Source organism: Giraffa tippelskirchi, chromosome 4 (genome assembly GCF_054371585.1).
Source record: "Giraffa tippelskirchi isolate mGirTip1 chromosome 4, T2T-mGirTip1v1.2.pri, whole genome shotgun sequence".
In the NCBI taxonomy this organism is placed as follows: Eukaryota; Metazoa; Chordata; class Mammalia; order Artiodactyla; family Giraffidae; genus Giraffa; species Giraffa tippelskirchi.
The window spans coordinates 5,601,554-5,618,499 of NC_137278.1; the positions used below are offsets into that span (position 1 = coordinate 5,601,554).

Here is a 16,946-nt window from a genome sequence, read left to right on the forward strand (position 1 = left end):
CCCAGGATACGCCAAGGCTCAATGCCAGAATAAGATAGTCACATAGGAGTCAGCACCCAGAGCCATTCAGGTCTCACTATCAGAGCTATTTCTGGAAAAAATCTGCAGGAACAAATTTACCTCCTCCCCAATTCCGGCCATCACAGGATCTGACTCTTTCCACTGATGTCCCTGCTTTTCTGTAACAGGAGGCTGAGGTGATTTTGGCTGAAATGAAAGGCAAAGGTTTAAAAGTGCATCCCATACCCCACGCAAGATGTTACAAGCTATGGCTTCCTGGAGTAGGCGGCTCAGTGTCTGTCACAGGTGTAGCACTCTCACAATGCCGTTACCGTTCCACCGTTCAGTCTTTTGAACCTGTATTTGCTGGGTATCTTCTTGATATAAGGCATTTCTAGACAGTGGTGATGGAGGTAAACAAGGCAGATAAGGTCCCTACTCTCACGGAACTCACCTTCTACTGGGACAAGACATAAGAAGAAGTAAGCAAGTCTTAAGTAATTGTAGCTAGTGATAAGTGATGTGAAAAAAATGAACAGGAACACATAGAATAAAAGTGAACACTGCTTCAGATGAGATGGCCCAAAAGTCTTCACTGAGCACTGTCTCTGCACTGAGATACGAAGTAAGGGAGAAAGCTATGGCAAGTTTAGGGTAAGCACCTCCAGGCAGCGAGAAAAGCAAGTGCAGAAAACACTCTGGGAAGTTCAAGGCGAAAGTGAATGCGGGCACATGAAGTCAGGAAGGCAGCTGGGGGCGGGCAGAGAGGGGTCACGTAAGACTAGACCAAGAGGGAGGTGGAAGGGAGGTTCTGGAGGGGGAAAACATGCACACCCATGGCGGATTCATGTCAATGTATGGCAAAACAAACACAATATTGTAAAGTTAAAAAACAGAAAATAAACTAATTAAAAAAAAAAGAAAAAAAGAAAAAAAAAAAAAGACTATACCAAGGAATCCGGATTTTATCCTGTGTTGGAAAACTACTAGTGAAGTTTTAGGAGAGTTGAAACTATCCTTTGATTTATGACATTAGAAGATTCCTCCTGCTATTCAACAGCGCATGGATGACAGTGACAGGTAGCAGAGGAAACAGTGGTCAGGAGGCTATTGAGGGAAGAAATGATAATGGCCTGAAATTCGATATTAGCAGGGACAGAGGTGTGGATTTATGACACATAACACACCACAGAGCAAAGCTGGCAAGACCTCTGCTAGTATGGACCAGGGCAGGCGCTATTCCAGAGAGGAGTCCAGGATGACTTCCGGATCAGGGGCTGGAGCAAACTGCCGGGTGAGTGCTTTTCGAGATGGGCCTACCAGAACAAGGACAGGTTCCTGGAAGACAGAGATCAAGAATTCTGCTTTGGGGCTTCCTTGGTGGTCCAGTGGTTAAGACTCTGTGCTCCCAATGCAGGGGGCCTAGGTTTAATCCCTGGTCAGGGAGTTAGATCCCACAAGCCCCAACTTAAGAGTTCATGTGCTGCAACTAAGACCCAGCACAACCAAATAAATAAATAATGGGGGGGGGGGAAGAATTCTGCTTTAGAGATATTATAACTTGAGAGGGCCTTCAGGTGATTTGTTACCTACACCAATGAACATATAGAAAAGTTTTTAGACTGCATAAGCATTCAGTTGAATAGCTTTATTTAATAAATGCCATGTGTCACGTATTATGCCAAAAGCTACAGCTGTAAACTCGGCATTTACTGTGAAGCCTGTTCAGGTATGTGCTGGGGCGGGGAAGGAAGCAGACTGGGAGAGAGACAGAAGGAAAAGACACAGCTCCTGTTCTGAGGGCACTCAAATAATCAAGCAGGAAATGGACAGAAAATTCTCTTTAATGTATAAAAATAAACTGAGATGATAGACCGTAGATCTAATATGAAAACTAAAATAATAAAACTTTTAGGAAAATATCTTTTTGACCTTGGAACAGGAAATTATTTTCAAAACAGAACACAAAAAGTACTCATCTTAAAAAAATAATTAAATTACATTAAAATTAAGAACTTGTCATCAAAAGACACCTCAAGGGAAGGTAAAGGCAATTCAGAGAGTGAGAAAGTATTTGTATTATATGTATGTGTTTATACATGCATATGCATATCCAATAAGGAATGAACTCTGACAAGTCAATAAGAAAAAAACAACCCAGTGGAAAAATAGGTAAAAGACTTGAACAGACACCCTAGAAAAGAAGATAGTCAGATGAAAAAAAAGCTCAATTTTACTAATCATCAGGGAAATACTAATTAAAACCACAAAATACAATAAAAATGTAAACTACTTTTAAAGACTAGTGAGGATGTGCAGCTGAACTCAAATACGCCTGGTGGGAATGTACTTAGAAGGAATATATGCATATTCTATGACCTAACAATTCTAATCCTAGAAATGCATATACATATTCACCCAAAGACGTCAACCGGCATGGTCATAACAACACGATTCACGATGACTTCAACCTGGAAACGACTCAAATGTCCGTCAAGGGTGGAATGAAACTGGTATAATAATCGCCCAGTGAATTCCAGACAGCAATGACGATGCGGAAAAACCTCACAGACATAACACTGAGCAAAACAGCCAGACACGAGAATGTATACTGTATCATTCCATTTCACAGAAGGTACTCACAGGCTAAACTAAGCTATGCTATTAGAAATCATGACACTGAGACCCCTTTGGCAGAGGCAGTGTCTAGAAGGGCTCACAGGAGGGGGACTCTGGGACCCCAGTATGGTCTGCTTCTCCATCTGGGTGTTGGTTACCAAGGTGTACTCAGCTGGTGACAATTCACCCAGGTGGATATGTGTCACCTGTATCCTCCTGCCCCCTATGTGTACTCTACGTTAGTAAAAAATTAAATAAAATAAACTAGGTCATAATGGAAAGGCAGAAAAAAAGAGGGCAGAGGGAGATTTCTTGATTACTTTGGGAATGACAGAAAAAAATCAGGTGCTATACTACAGTCTTCAGATGTGAATAGGATTCCACAAATGGAACATTGCATGGATAAGCTCAGGAATCAGCAGAGAAAACAACCCTAAGATTCTAGGGTTGCGTTAAATGGCTTTTATGAGCAGACATTATAAACATTCATAGCTCCCACTTTGGTACTTCCTATCACACAGTCCAAAATACTTTTTCAAAGGTATGAATTCTAAAACCAAAAAAACTCCACTTTATAAACATGTATGTTTGGGGCAATAAATTAATAAACACAGTACTGCAGGCTGAGTTTAAACATACCTGAGGAGAGCCTGACTTAGTCACTGGAGGGGTTATCCTAGGTGATTTCTGGACCATTGAGGGCATCGGACTTGGACTGCCCTGAGCAGCTCGCCCTGTTAAGAACAAGAGGTCAGTCAAAACAAACAGTATTCATTCTCATTATTTCTTCCACCACGAATATTCTTTCCTCAAATCTAATAAAATAAGTTTTTCACTGTCCCTGACCCCCATTTACGATCTTGGTTACCAAAAGAGATATCCACGGTTTCCAAATACCTAAAACACACATGTAACATTTTAAAACAGGAAGCTCCCTTGTAAAGCAGGTAAAACTGGAGTGTCTCTGATAACAGGTATGTGCACTGGTGTGCAGGCCCAGGAGGCTGTCCACTCAGCCCATCCCTAGTCCTCACAGAGGCGCCTGATGAGCTCTGGGAACTGGGGACAAAGTTTAAAGACCATGAGAACAACAATGCCCATCACCTAGGAAGAACTCACAGGGCCTTCGGGACCCTCCTGGAATCCTCTAGGACAAGTCTGTCGCATGTGAGAATCACCTAGGAGCTTTTAAAAAACAAATACACAAAAAACTTGTACCCAAGCCTCATCTCCAGAGAACCTGATTAAATAGTGAGGGAGGGGACTCCCTCAGTGGGTCTCGAGTACAATCCAATGATCCAGGAGCCACCAAACTGTTAAGAATTAAATAACGGCAATGGCGGTAGGGAGATGTGGGTGGTGAGCAGCAGACAGGGAGGAAGTGTACGTGTGGTATGGTACATTTCTTCTACCCTAAACTGTAAAGGGATGCGAAAAGACGAAAGGCTTGTTAATTCGTTAGGTCATAGACAGGTACTTTCCAAAATTTGGTGAAAAGTCCCAGAATGAGGTGACTTTGACAAATGCCACAAGGCAGTCCTTGATCAGCAGCTAAGAGAGAAGATTCCAGGAATTTATACAGCTCAATGCTTGCTCGGTATCTACCAAGATAAAATTATTCCTGACACTCAAAACACCAAATGGCTACGCAAGTATGTCTGGCTGGGTATTATCACTGGCATTCATGGAAAGAACAAACTTAAAAACAGAGACATATCTGACAGACGCCACCCCAACTGTGAGCAAAATGATGTCACTTATGTCAGGACAAAAGGAAACCACATGATGTGACACAATCAACTACGCGGTATTACCGCTCGGAACGTTTCAAGTGACTCTCACTGTGTGGAGACTCTCAAATCCAAATCGAAGGATAGCCCACAAAACTACTGGCCTGATCTCCTCACCAACGTTAATGCTGAGGAAGACAAAAACGGTAAAAGACGGCTTGAGACTAATGAGACAAGATTGGAATATAACGTGTAGTCCTTGAGTGGCTTCTAGAAAAACAAAGGGGGAAAACAAAGCTATGAGAACATTACCAGCACAACATTGAAAATGTGAATACGGCTATAGGCTGAATTACTGTTAAATTTCTTTAGTGTGATAATGTATTGAGTGCCCTTGTTTTTAGGAGAGAGACACTGAAGTTCTTAGGGGTGAAGTGTTTCATATCTGTGATTAACTTTCAAATGTTTTAGAAAAAATTTACATTAAAAAAGAAAGACACAGGACTTCCCTGGTGGCGCAGTGGTTAAGAATCCGCCTGCCAATGTAGGGGACACAGGTTCAATTTCTGGTCCAGGAAGATTCCAAATGCCATGGAGCAGCTAAGTCTGTGTGCTACAACTACTGAGCCCACAGGCTGCAACTATTGAAGCCCGTGTGCCCTAGAGCCTGTGCTCTGCAACTAGAGAAGCCACCGCGATGAGAGCTCGCACACTACAACTAGAGAAAGCTTGCACAAAGCACAAGCACCCAGTGCAGCCAAAAAATAAATAATTTGTTTAAAAAAAAAAGAAAAAAAAAAGAAATCTGAGCTCACCAAACTATAAATTCATATTTAAAAAAGAAAGAAAAAGACATAAAGGAAGTAGTACATGATGCTGACTCTCAGGAAAAGGAATGGTATTAGGATTATAATATGCAGCCTTTCCGAGGTTTGAAAGAAGAAAAAGACAGGCTGGGTACATTTGCTCATGGAGCTGTATAATGCACTTCAACTTGAATATAACCATTATCATGACCTTTATTTAAAAAATCTGCTTATGGTAGGGCTGAGTGTGAAAATCCAGGAGAGTCACCAGAGGAAATAAGCAGAAAGCCACTGCAGGTTCCTTATCGTCTATGTGTCTTAAAGACTTGCTTGGTGACTGACGTCCATGGAGGGCAAGCTCTGCGTGAAGATAAAAGCCCCAAAGACAGAGACAAGCACTGAAACCGTTATGAATCTTTCCAAACAGGAGTGCAAAAGTCATTGGACTTTAGTGTGAGTTACAGGAAGCAAGAAAAAGGAATCCAGTCCAGCTATGTTGGCTAGGATTTTTTAACAACTTGGAGAAATGCTAATCTGGGAATTCAGGACTGAGCTGTTTGCTTAAAATCATACCTGATGCCAATGGAGTGACTGAGGACTTGGATGACAAGGAACTGGATGATGCCGAGAGGGGCGCAGGGTGGCTGAGAGGTCCAGAGGCAGCCGGCTTGGAGGCCGAGGAAAAGGGCAGCACTGTGGGTGTGCTCTGTGAGTTGTGAACAGGAGCCGAGGTGGCTGCAGCCGTGAACCTGAAAACGGCAGCCCGAGTGGATCAGCATAGCCTGCTGCTGTGGGATTCTTCACAACAATCATGAGCAATCATCAAAAGATAACTTCCTAGACTCTTCTGCCTTTAGGAAGTGCAAATGTTTAGCTATTTCTTACAAAAGGTAAAGGCTGCATGGAAACATTAATCATCTGCTTATTTGGAATGAAAATATCAAATACATACTTAACATGATGACAAAACAAAGTTTATCATGATATAAAACATTTACTGTCTATCCTATCAGGCTGAGTGAAAAAAGAAGGTGGGACTCAACTGGACTTCAGAGAGTTTAGTACCCTCCCTTTGCCAAGGAAATCACTGAGGACTCGTGGGATGATCATCTCTGGGGAAGGAGAATGGAAGATGAGAGCAGGTTACCATCTCTGGGATGCTGATGGTCTACTAGGAAGGGGAAGCAAGTTTCACCCAAAAGAGCAAATGTCTGTAAACAATGTAAGTATACCGCATCAGACGACTGGTGAAGTAAATCACGGTGTGGTTACACAATGGAATACCAGGCAACCTTCAGAATGAAGAGGCTGCATGACAATTTAATATCGGCAATGACAGCGGCCGTCATCCCCTCCACAGTAACAAGAGAAAGTACAGAAGCGTGGAGGGGGAAGCTGGTAGTATTTACACTCAATGCCAATTATGCGAAAGGTTACAAGGTGTAAGGGATACTTCTCTCAAGAGGCTTATATTCTAGTGGTGAGAACAAAACAAGCAGGTACAGAAGTGAAAAAATAAGATACACGTAGGACTTCCCTGGTGGTCCAGTGGTTAAGAATCTGTCTTCCAAAGCGGGGAACTTAGATCCCTGGTCAGGGAACTAAGATCCCACATGTAAGTGAAAAACAAGAGATATTTCTACCTGTCAAACTTGAAGTGTTACTTACTTCTCGCTCAGGTTGACCTTGACTGCGGGAGCTGATGGTGGGAAGGTGGGCTTCATTCCCATGTTTGGAGCTGACACACTTGGCATTGGTGTGCTTTCCAGGGTAGGCTTAAAACCGGATGATCCAAAGGAGAACGAAGCAGCTGAAGGTGTCATGGGAGAGGCCACAGGCATGGGCGCGAGGGAGGCTTGAGAAGGAGGAGCAAAAGAGAAGGGCAATGTGCCAGAGGCCAGGGCTGCTTTGGCACTGTCAGAGCCACTGGAACTCGGAGGAGCCTCCCCAGGGACAGAACCAGAGGACTTCAAGGAAGAAGAACCAAAGGAGAACACAACAGAAGGCAAACAGAAGGTGGAGGTGGGGGCAGCCTGTGATGAAGGCAGAACAGAGGCAGGAGCTGCGGCAGCTGGCACATCAAGCTTCTGCGGGGCCTGAGGGGAGGTGGGGGTAGTAGGAATACTTCCTGCAATGAAACACAGGGAGGAAAAAGGAAGAAACAAGTTAACGCCATAACAGTGGAGGTCCACATCAGAGAAATCAAGTGGAAAAGGGTTGGTGGAAGAATGAAGCCAGAAATAATTGCTCCTCATTCCAAAAGGAGTGGGGAGGAGAAATGAGAGCTAATGTTGAACTTTCCATAGCAAACATTCCATATGGCAAGATATTTAAAACTTTGAAGGAAAAAGAAAATGCAGAAAGACGTTAGACTAATAGGACTTCATAAACACCAACTTGAGTAATATAGAAAAAACACACTTCTCGATGTCACAGTGAAAAGTTAAGTCATTCTGCAATATTTTATTATCAGTAAAAAACTTTAACTAAGACCTATGCCTCTTAATAGTCACTGAAACAACCCCAGTTTAATCAAAGATATATCTCCTTTGTTTTGAGATATACAAAAGGATATATGTAACTATATTTCAAAACAAAGGCGGCAAAAAGTGAATTAAGTCCAAGTGTCGAACAACCTGATAAACCTAAAAGTGACCCCCCAAATCACAAAAGATAAAGATTTGACTAAGTACAAAATAGGCATACAACCAAAAGGTATACTGAAAAAAAATCTGCAGCAGATGACAAGTAATATGTTTTATTTTTTAAATAAAAACTGAGATTTAAAAAACTTTTGAGGAGTTCTCTGATGATCCAGTGGTTGAGTCTGCCTGCAGGTGCAGGGCAAACAGGTTCGATCCCTAGTCCAGGAAGATTTGACATGCCTTGGGGCAACTAACCCCATGAGCCACAACTACTGAAGCCTTGCTGCCCTACAGTCTATGCTCCACAACAAAAGGAGTCACCACAATGAGAAGCCCCTGTACCATAACTAAAGAGCAGCCCCTGCTCACCACAACTGGAGAAAACCCCACGCAGCAATGAAGACCTGGTGCAGCCAAAAATTAATTAATTAAAAAAAACATATATAAAAGCAACAACAAAAATTTGGGGGACTTTAAATTTTTCATTTATTTATTTTTTAAAATTTTTGGCCATGCCTTGAAGCATGTGGGGTCTTAGTTCCCTCCCCAGGGATCAAACCCACACCTCCTGCATGGGAAGCACAGAGTCCCAACCACTGGAACACCAGCGAAGTCCTGAGACGTCAACAGATACATGCTGGGAATCTAACTCACAGGAAGGAAACATATATGTTCTCTCTAATCAAAGAAACACAACCTGAAACGAGGCATACTTTGGTTCTCTAAATTATCAAAATATAAATACATATAATCCCCTAGGTGTGAAAAGGTAAAATAAACCTGAAACTTTTTGTTACCAGGTACCTAATTTAGCAGTCTTCAAGAAAACATTTTAGCATTAAGTCTCAAAAAATCACAAAAAATGGACCTTGTAATACCAATTCTAAGACTAATGCCTATGAAATAACTTCAAAAATGATGAAGATATTAAATACAACTCAACAGTAAAATATATTCAATAGAATATTAAACATTCTTAAATAAACCATAAAAATTGCATAAGAACCTGGAAAACACTTGAAATTTAAATAAAAGAACTGCACACCCTAATTATGTATATAATATGATCACAGCTATGAAGGAAGATGTTTATGAAAAAACACTGGAAGAGAATACCATAAAAGGCAAGTTTAAAATCTTTTCTATTTTCCAAACTTTCTATAAAGTAAACAAGCTAATTCTCCAAATTCTCCAAAGTTATTCTCCAAATAACTAAGAAAGCAATATTTTTCTATCAAAATATTTATAGGTCTTGGTTCTTTCAAACTGTCAGAGATGATAGTTTATCCTCACTGTATCTAAAAGAATGAAATACTTAGGATACAACCATGAAAATGCTGGACTTCCCAGGTGGCGCTAGTGGTAAAGAACCTGCTGCCAATGCAGGAGACAAGAGATGCAGGTTCAATTCCTGGGTCGGGAAAGACCCCCAGCAGGAGGGCATAGCAATCCACTCCAGTATTCTTGCCTGGAGAATCCCCATGGACAGAGAAGCCTGGTGGGCTACAGTCTGTAGGGTCTCAAAGAGTCAGACATGACTGAAGTGATTTAGCACATAAAAATGCCACTTTCTGAAAATAGAGTACCTCAAGTAAATGTTCACTTCTTTGAAAGTATAAAATACAAGTAAATCTATTAATACTTCCTGGGGCTTTGCCGGTGGTTCAGTGGTAAAGAATCCGCCTTGCAATGCAGGGGGTATAGGTTCAATTCCTGATTGGGGAACTAAGATCTCACATACTACAGGGCAACTAAGCCCGTGTGTCACAACTAGAGAGACTGTGGGCCACATCGGAAGATTTTACATGCCACAATACAGATCTGACACAGTCAGATAAGTAAGTATTTAAAATAAAAAAAAAAGTAAGAAAAAGAAACAAACATCATTCCCCAGGCTCCTGACTTCACACGGCACACTGCTTATTATATACGGACCCAGAAACTGGGTATAGGGAGTTCAGAGGACTCAGGACCACTTAAACGGAAGAAAACAACTCAAGAGTACACAGTGTGGTGAGGAGATTTTCCAACATAACAGCACTGATACAGTCTATGCAAGGCACCTGGTAAGTTACTTGGGGTCACACTGACAGTTGACAGGAGCCCAGGTATCCAAGTGGCTCTATTTATGATGGACAATTCACTCTGCACTGGGAAGCAGTGAGATAAGACACTCTGAAGTGTTCTCAACCGTATCCAAATCCATTGGTCCACATATTTCTTACCAGATATAGAAACGGTTACACCATGAGCTTTAAAAACTGTATTAGAAGAGAAAAAGCTTACTAGTTATATACTCACAGAATTCAAAAAGGGAAATACTAGTGAAATTTCAAAATATGAAACAATCCCCTTCTAAAAAGTTTATTTTGTCCTCACAGGTGACTGTCATTGTGAAAATGCAGACTGGCATTTATATGCATGCATTCATGTACATAAAGAATATGTACCAAAATGTTGACTGGCTATTGCTTGGTGACTAATGGCCTCTAAAGTGCTTTTGTATTTTTCAATTTTCCTCCAATAAGCATGTATTACTTAAGTGATACTTTTGGGGGTGGGGGGGAGGAACTAAAGAAAATTAAATACCATGAGAAAAGAAAATTTCCATGTTCTCACCATCCAGCAGTAGCCACTATCTACGTTTTAGTATCTTTCAAGTAGTTTTTTAATGTATATATTTTTCTCATAAAAAAAGGAATCACAGTGCTCTTTCATGGCATGTTCTGCCCTTTCCCTGTTAATAAATATAACATTTTTAACTGTTACATGGCATTGCACTGTATGGATGTACAATCACTTAACCAATTTCTCACATTAAATATGTTGGGTTTCAGATCATATAATATGGGGTCTTACAACAGGGTATTGTCAGTAAATTACCTAATGGGATCTATCGGGCTGAGCTTCCTTTTTCTCTAAAGTAAGGTTGGCGAATAAAGCTTGGGGGTGAGAGACAGCAAGTATGTACACATGTTCAAGGGGAAGATTGGTCCTGCCTTGAAGAGACAGACTGGCTGACGATAACACTTTGCGACCTCACAGCATTCATCCCAGCAGACACTCCTGTTCAAGCCTGCAGGACCCCTTCTCAGCCACAACCGGGGTAGGAGGGCAGTGGAGACACGTACCTGATGACTTGGGTTGCCGCTCTCCTTCCAACGAGAGCCGTTCTGGTGTCCTGAGGAGGGACCTTAGGCCAGGATTTTGATTGATCATGTAAAAAGGACAAAGCACACCATCTGTTGAAAGTAACATAAGCACTGGAGCAGGTGGAAGAGTCTTCTCCTCATCTGTTAAAAAAGAAAACCAAAGTAATAGAACAGCCAAGTCAGTGGAAAGGCCCCTGCGCGGGAGGCGAAGACGGTCTGAAGTGCAAGGGGTTTCGCTGGACTCATCTGTATACAAGCTGCAGCTGGTTCACTCTGATTTGGATCTGAACAGACTTTATGAACTGGCTCTTTAAAGCAGAGCTGTGATCAGACGGCCAGTGTACTGCCAGCTGCACAGAGATAGCACCAGCAGTTGTGTAGTGGCTCTGACTCTCCCAAAGCTCTGATTTTTACCTGTGTCCCGGTGTCAGGGAGACAGGTTCAGCATTCCCCCGACCAACACAGGAGTCTCCAGGAAAAATGACAGACGACACTCTTGGGGAAAACACACGGAAGGACATGGAAAAGTGAGTCCAATTAATTTATAGTCCTTCACAGTTGAACGATAAGCATGTATTTTGTCAATTAAGTCTTCATGAGACCCAAAATAACTGAGTGAATCAAGCCAAACAGCCTGGCCAGGGAAAGGACAGGGAACTCGGTGGTGCCTGACGCAGATACCTCTCTAAAATGAGGCACATAGTATATGGCTTTTAAAATATATATATATACATTCCCAGTTTTATTCACATTAAACTGACAAATAAAATTGCTATGGACTTAAGGTGTATAATATGATTTGCAGGACACACATACTGTGAAATGACTACCACAGTCAAGCTAATGAACACATTGATCAGCTCATGTAGTTACCATTTTGTGTGTCTGGTGAAAACTTTTTAAAAAGTTTTTATTGGAGAACAGTTGATTTACAACATTGCATTAGTTTCTGCTGTATGGCAAAGTGAATCAGTCATACACACACACACACACACACACACACACGTATATATACACACATCCACTTTTTTAGATTGTTTTCCCATTTGGTCATTATAGAGTATTGAGCAGAGTTCCCTATGCTGGTAATTAGTAATGTCGAGCACCTTTTCATATACGTTGGCCATCTGTATGCTTCCTTTGGAAAAATGTCTATTCAGGTCCTCTGCCCATTTCCGAATCAGGTTATTTATTTCACTTTGCTATTCAGTTACATGGGTTCCTTATATATTTTGGATATTAACCCCTTATCAGATATATGCTTTGTAAATTTTTTTTCCATTCCATTCCACTGCCTTTTCATTATATTGTCTCCTTGGCTCTTTTTTAAATTCTCTTAATTTTTTATACAATTTTTAAAGGTTACACTCCATTTACAGTTATTACCAGACACTGGCTACATACACTACCTCCCTGTAGTCTATCTCACACCCAACAGTTTGTACCTCCTACTCCTCCACTTCTATAATGCCCTTCCCCTCTTCCCTCTCCCTGCTCGTAACCACTAGCTTGTTCTCTAGATCTGTGAGAAAGAATATGTCTTTTCTCACTTTCACATTTCACGGGACTGCAGCCCTGCCGAGACTTAGCAGGGGAGACGACAGACTCAGAGCACACGCTCAGGCCCCACTTGGAAGTCTGCGCTTGAGGCCTCCATTTTCTTATCCAAGCCATCGAACCAAGTATTGGGATACACCACCTGCCCAGGAGGCCCTAGGAAACCGAAGGGGCAAAGAAGCAAGGCTACGAGGTTGGTATTCTGTATCTTAGCCATATTTAGCCATACATACACACAGACACCTGAGGCACAGACACACAGAGTACGTGACCTTAGTCAATGAATAGCCACTCAAATCAGATGAGTGTGGTTCAGGGCGCTCTGTCTCACTCTTTACACAGAGACACACTACGGCAAGCTAAAAGTGCACGGCAGAGAGAGTTCTATCATGAAAATGTAGAGCTGGATTTGAATATTAACCATGATGGGAAGACTATTTCTGCACGTAGCTTAGCTATGTCAGACTATACTTACTGATGGTGATTTCCACTTGGTTAGTGTAATCTATGGCAACTCCCATGGGCAAGGAATCATCACTCTTGTCTGTCACAGGCAGTTCAGCTCGACTAGAATCCTCCAGCAGCCAAGATTCCCAAGTATTCTGGAAAAAGGAGCAAGTAGAAGAAGATACCGTGTTGGTTAGAGCTTTCTCCAGCACTGTTCAAATAGAGGAGAAAAAGGGAACTCACTTAGTTTGGTATTGCATTCCCTGGGACTCTAAAATCTGGAAACATAGTCTAAAAGCTATGAACCCCCCAGGAAGCAAGGGGTTATTTTTCCGAGTCTTTCTATCTGTTCCTGGTGTACAAAGCTCCTGTCTGGTGAATAAATATCACTATCATGACCATTCTCTGAAGTGTCCTCCATCACATCCAAGCGGACTCCTGACACAGTGGGACAATCTAACAGCCGCATGGAGCCAGTCGGCAGCTGCACTGAGGAATCTGGATGGGGACCAGGAGCGCCAGGTGACAATGACTGCGGTCGTGAGCACACGGCCTAGAAAGCTCCCAGATGCCCTGTGCTCACTCGACCACAGAGACAGAAGGTGACCTCAGTGCTTGTCTTCCTAGTCCTCACTGTACTTCCTCACACTGGTCAATTCTCCTGCCACTGGATTCCTTGAGAAAGTACCACATCTTTCCAACAAACTCCCCTTTGGCTCATGTTTGCTTGAGTGGGATCTGTTCCCTACAACAAATGACTCCTGGTTTTTAAAAATCACAGACATTTTATCTAACTTTCAATGCTGACCAAAACTGAGCAGCATGAATCAAAGGAGGAATAATGCTCAGAGAAACAGAAAAACAAAAAACCTGTTCAGGAAAGAAAACATAATTGTGATCCAAGCCTTAGGCATGAAGTTAACAGTCACATTCACAATAACATTAGTAAACGAAACGGATTCCAACTTTGAAAAACAATCGGCAATATAACAACAAAACACAAAACAAAGAAGGCTTGCTAATCACTACAGGGCAAAATACAACCAGTATCAGCTTTGATTTTATGGAATATGAGATGCAGGTGACAACTGCTTAAAGGTGGGAGTGGGGACTTTCCTGGTGGTCCAGTGGTTAAGACTTCCCCTTCCAATGCAGAGGGTGAGGGTTCAATCCCTGGTCAGGAAGCTAAGATCCCACATGCCTCGTGGCCAAAAGACCAAAACAAAATAGAAGCAATATTATAACAAATCCAATAAAGACTTAAAAAAACAAAAAGGTGGGAGTGGAGGAGGTGTGCTAAAGGCAAGGGTGGGTACTGAGATGGTCCTCTCACAGCTAAGAAGATCATGAGATGGTACATGGTAAAACCATCAGAATCGAAAGTAAAAATGATCACTTAAAGTTCAAAGATAACAAGTAGAAGAGACTAAAACAGTGCTATAATCCTACTGAAAGGAAGGACAGGGGAGTCTGAAGGCCACATGTGAGCTAAATCCTCATTTGCCGTAATGGCCAATAATTTAAAGTTAACAATCAATAACCAGTGATGCAGTAGATTATTATTTCGGGATAAGGAGGTAAGCATTAAGAGAGAGAGACCACAAGTTAAAAATGGACAGACTAGGAAGGGCTGATTTTTCACGTATAAGCCTTTTTCCACTACTTGACTTCCACCATGAACATAAATTACTTTGATAAAAGACAAAAATCAAAGTATTTTTTAATGTATGAATACATAAAATACTTGTGCTATCAGGAGATTGTTATTGAAGTTAATCCAAGAGCAGCAAATCAAGAGTGCTGGACTCTGAAAGCTAAGCACTCATGGTGGGCCACCTTGCCACTCACAGAAGGATGGATAAATGCTGAATGGTTGAAGAGGCACAGGATGCACGAACATTTTCAAGCTCCAGGTAGACTTTTAAAAAGAAAAAGTTTTCAGCTGAGGAGTTTTGTCTCCTCTGTAGTCACTCTGCATATAAGGGTAGCGTACCATGACAACCTCAGCCCACTCTGGCCTGCAAGGAGCACAAAGCGGAAGAAAGAAGATGGGGGCTTGCCTACACAGATGCTGTTAGCTTTCTGGTAGTTTTTCAAACAAAGTATTTCTGATGAGTCACAGTTTGGTTTGACTTGCATGTCTCTCTTCCATAGTCAAGGATGGGTTATAGCTAACTGAACAGAAGAGGCAGATTCAAGTAATAAGGGGAAAATAAAGACAGTTGAACGGAACAAAGCAGAAAAAGCTTCCTACGCACCCAGGTACACTCCTATTGGGATATATTTGATTACGACTATGGTTATGATGTATTCATGGAGTGTGGAAACAAACAGAGGGCTTCAGATAACACTGAAGGAACTGCTAAATTCAACACCCATGTCTGTCCAACACAATACCCAAGCCATTTGGTCCACAGCTTTTTTAAGAAACTCATCCAGAAACTCATTAAAGGAGTATGACTTCATCTAAATCTTAACCTCACAGTTAAACCCCTCCAAAATCTCTCTCAGAAGGGCATCACATAAAAGTGACAAAAGAGAAACATTTACCTGGCTGCTTTGTCTTGCGAGGATGCTAACTTCTGTGGAAGCTGCGGATGCTGCCAGCACTAAATCCCTTCAAAGAATAAAACCGGAAGACCATTAAATTCAAATGGCAGCAGCTGTACCTTGACTTGAGTCAGTGGTGACACCTACAAAGCTTCCCTCTAGATGTCAAGGAGAAAGGCAAGCTTTTCCATCTCATTGAAGGTAAGATTTTGGACGTAAAGCTTTACTTTTAGTCCATAGGCCAGAGCCCTGGAGACTCAGCCAACTCTCTCCTTACTTAAGACAAAGGGGAGACACTACAGAATCAATTCAGATCCCAATAAATACACCACCCTGTGGAGAGAATAACCTAACTGAAGGAAGAGAAACTTTGTTTCAAGTAATTCATCTTTCAAAGGGACACTTCAACTCAGAGGGAAACTTTTAATATGTTCCTTAAATATCAGTATTTTCTTAAGTCATCAGTGGAGTTACTGAGAAAATGGGATTTTTAAGTTTAGTGTGTATTCGAGCTATATAATTCAAGACTGGGGAAACAGATGTAGTAGTCAGAAAGGCATTATCCAGCATGAGCTGAATGTGTTTAGGGCCATCCCCAACCTCCACTCTCCTCTCTTACGGAGAGGAAACAAAACCGAACAAGCAGGACAACGTGACCCAGGTGCACCCTCCCTGGTCCCCCGCTCACCACTCTTCAACGTAGCTGAGGTAGTAATGATGCTGCCTCTCGGTGCAGCTGCCGTAACACGGCTCCATGAAGTTCACAAACACCTCGGGGTGCTTTTCCTCTTTTTTCTACATTGAACAGAATGAGAAAAAAAAAAAATCTCATGGGTGGTTTTTCTTTAATCCTATGAAGTTAAGAATCTCAAAAGACAAAATCCTTTAAGTTTCACGAGAAAATATACTCAAAAAAAAAAAAAAGAAAGAAAATATACTCAGAATACATAGACACACTATAAAGACAACACTGAGCATACAAAGAAGAGAAACACTGGCCATGGACCAAACTGAATTCAAACTTGTCTGTCACTTCAGCATGGACAGATTACTCAACTTCGCTGATAATGTTTTCTCCTATGTATGATGGACCTACACCTAAAGGAAATCAATCCTGAAGATTCATTGGAGGGACTGATGCTGAAGTTGAAGCTCCAATACTCTGGCCGCCTGATGCAAAGAGCCAACTCACTGGAAAAGACCCTGACGTTGGGAAAGATCGAAAGCAGGAGGAGAAGGGGACAACAGAGGGTTAGATGGTTGGATGACATCACCGACTCAATGGACATGAGTTTGAGCAAGCTCCAGGAGATGGCGAAGGACAGGGAAGCCTGGGGTGTTGCAGTCCAAGCAGTTGCAGAGTCGGACAGGACTCAGCGACTGAATAGCAACAACAAATGATGGACCTAAAAAATCTACATCAAAGGCTGTTTTAAGTGA

General features: G+C 41.9%; 1 protein-coding gene and 1 non-coding gene across 49 annotated transcripts in view; one reads left to right on the forward strand and one right to left on the reverse strand.

Moving 5' to 3' along the window:
* NUP214 (nucleoporin 214) overlaps positions 1-16,946 on the reverse strand; it is an 84,663-nt gene that overhangs the window by 59,798 nt on the left and 7,919 nt on the right. For 16 of the 48 annotated variants that reach the window (XR_014083282.1, XR_014083283.1, XR_014083280.1 and 13 more), the window contains 8 exons: positions 16,195-16,301; positions 15,507-15,573; positions 12,985-13,111; positions 10,932-11,093; positions 6,824-7,010; positions 5,729-5,904; positions 3,259-3,353; positions 121-207 (listed from right to left, as the gene is read on the reverse strand). Coding sequence is in view for 34 of the 48 variants with exons in the window: in XM_081594746.1 (XP_081450872.1) it covers positions 121-207; positions 3,259-3,353; positions 5,729-5,904; positions 6,824-7,010; positions 10,932-11,093; positions 12,985-13,111; positions 15,507-15,573; positions 16,195-16,301 (1,008 nt within the window). In the remaining 14 variants the exon portion in view is untranslated. Of the gene's footprint in view, positions 1-120; positions 208-3,258; positions 3,354-5,728; positions 5,905-6,823; positions 7,284-10,931; positions 11,094-12,984; positions 13,112-15,500; positions 15,574-16,194; positions 16,302-16,946 lie in introns of those variants that run through there. The other 32 variants (XM_081594752.1, XM_081594753.1, XM_081594751.1 and 29 more) reach the window with 10 other exon arrangements.
* On the forward strand, positions 1,375-1,447 carry TRNAG-CCC (transfer RNA glycine (anticodon CCC)). The gene has a single exon. It is a non-coding gene; the product is annotated as a tRNA-Gly (tRNA).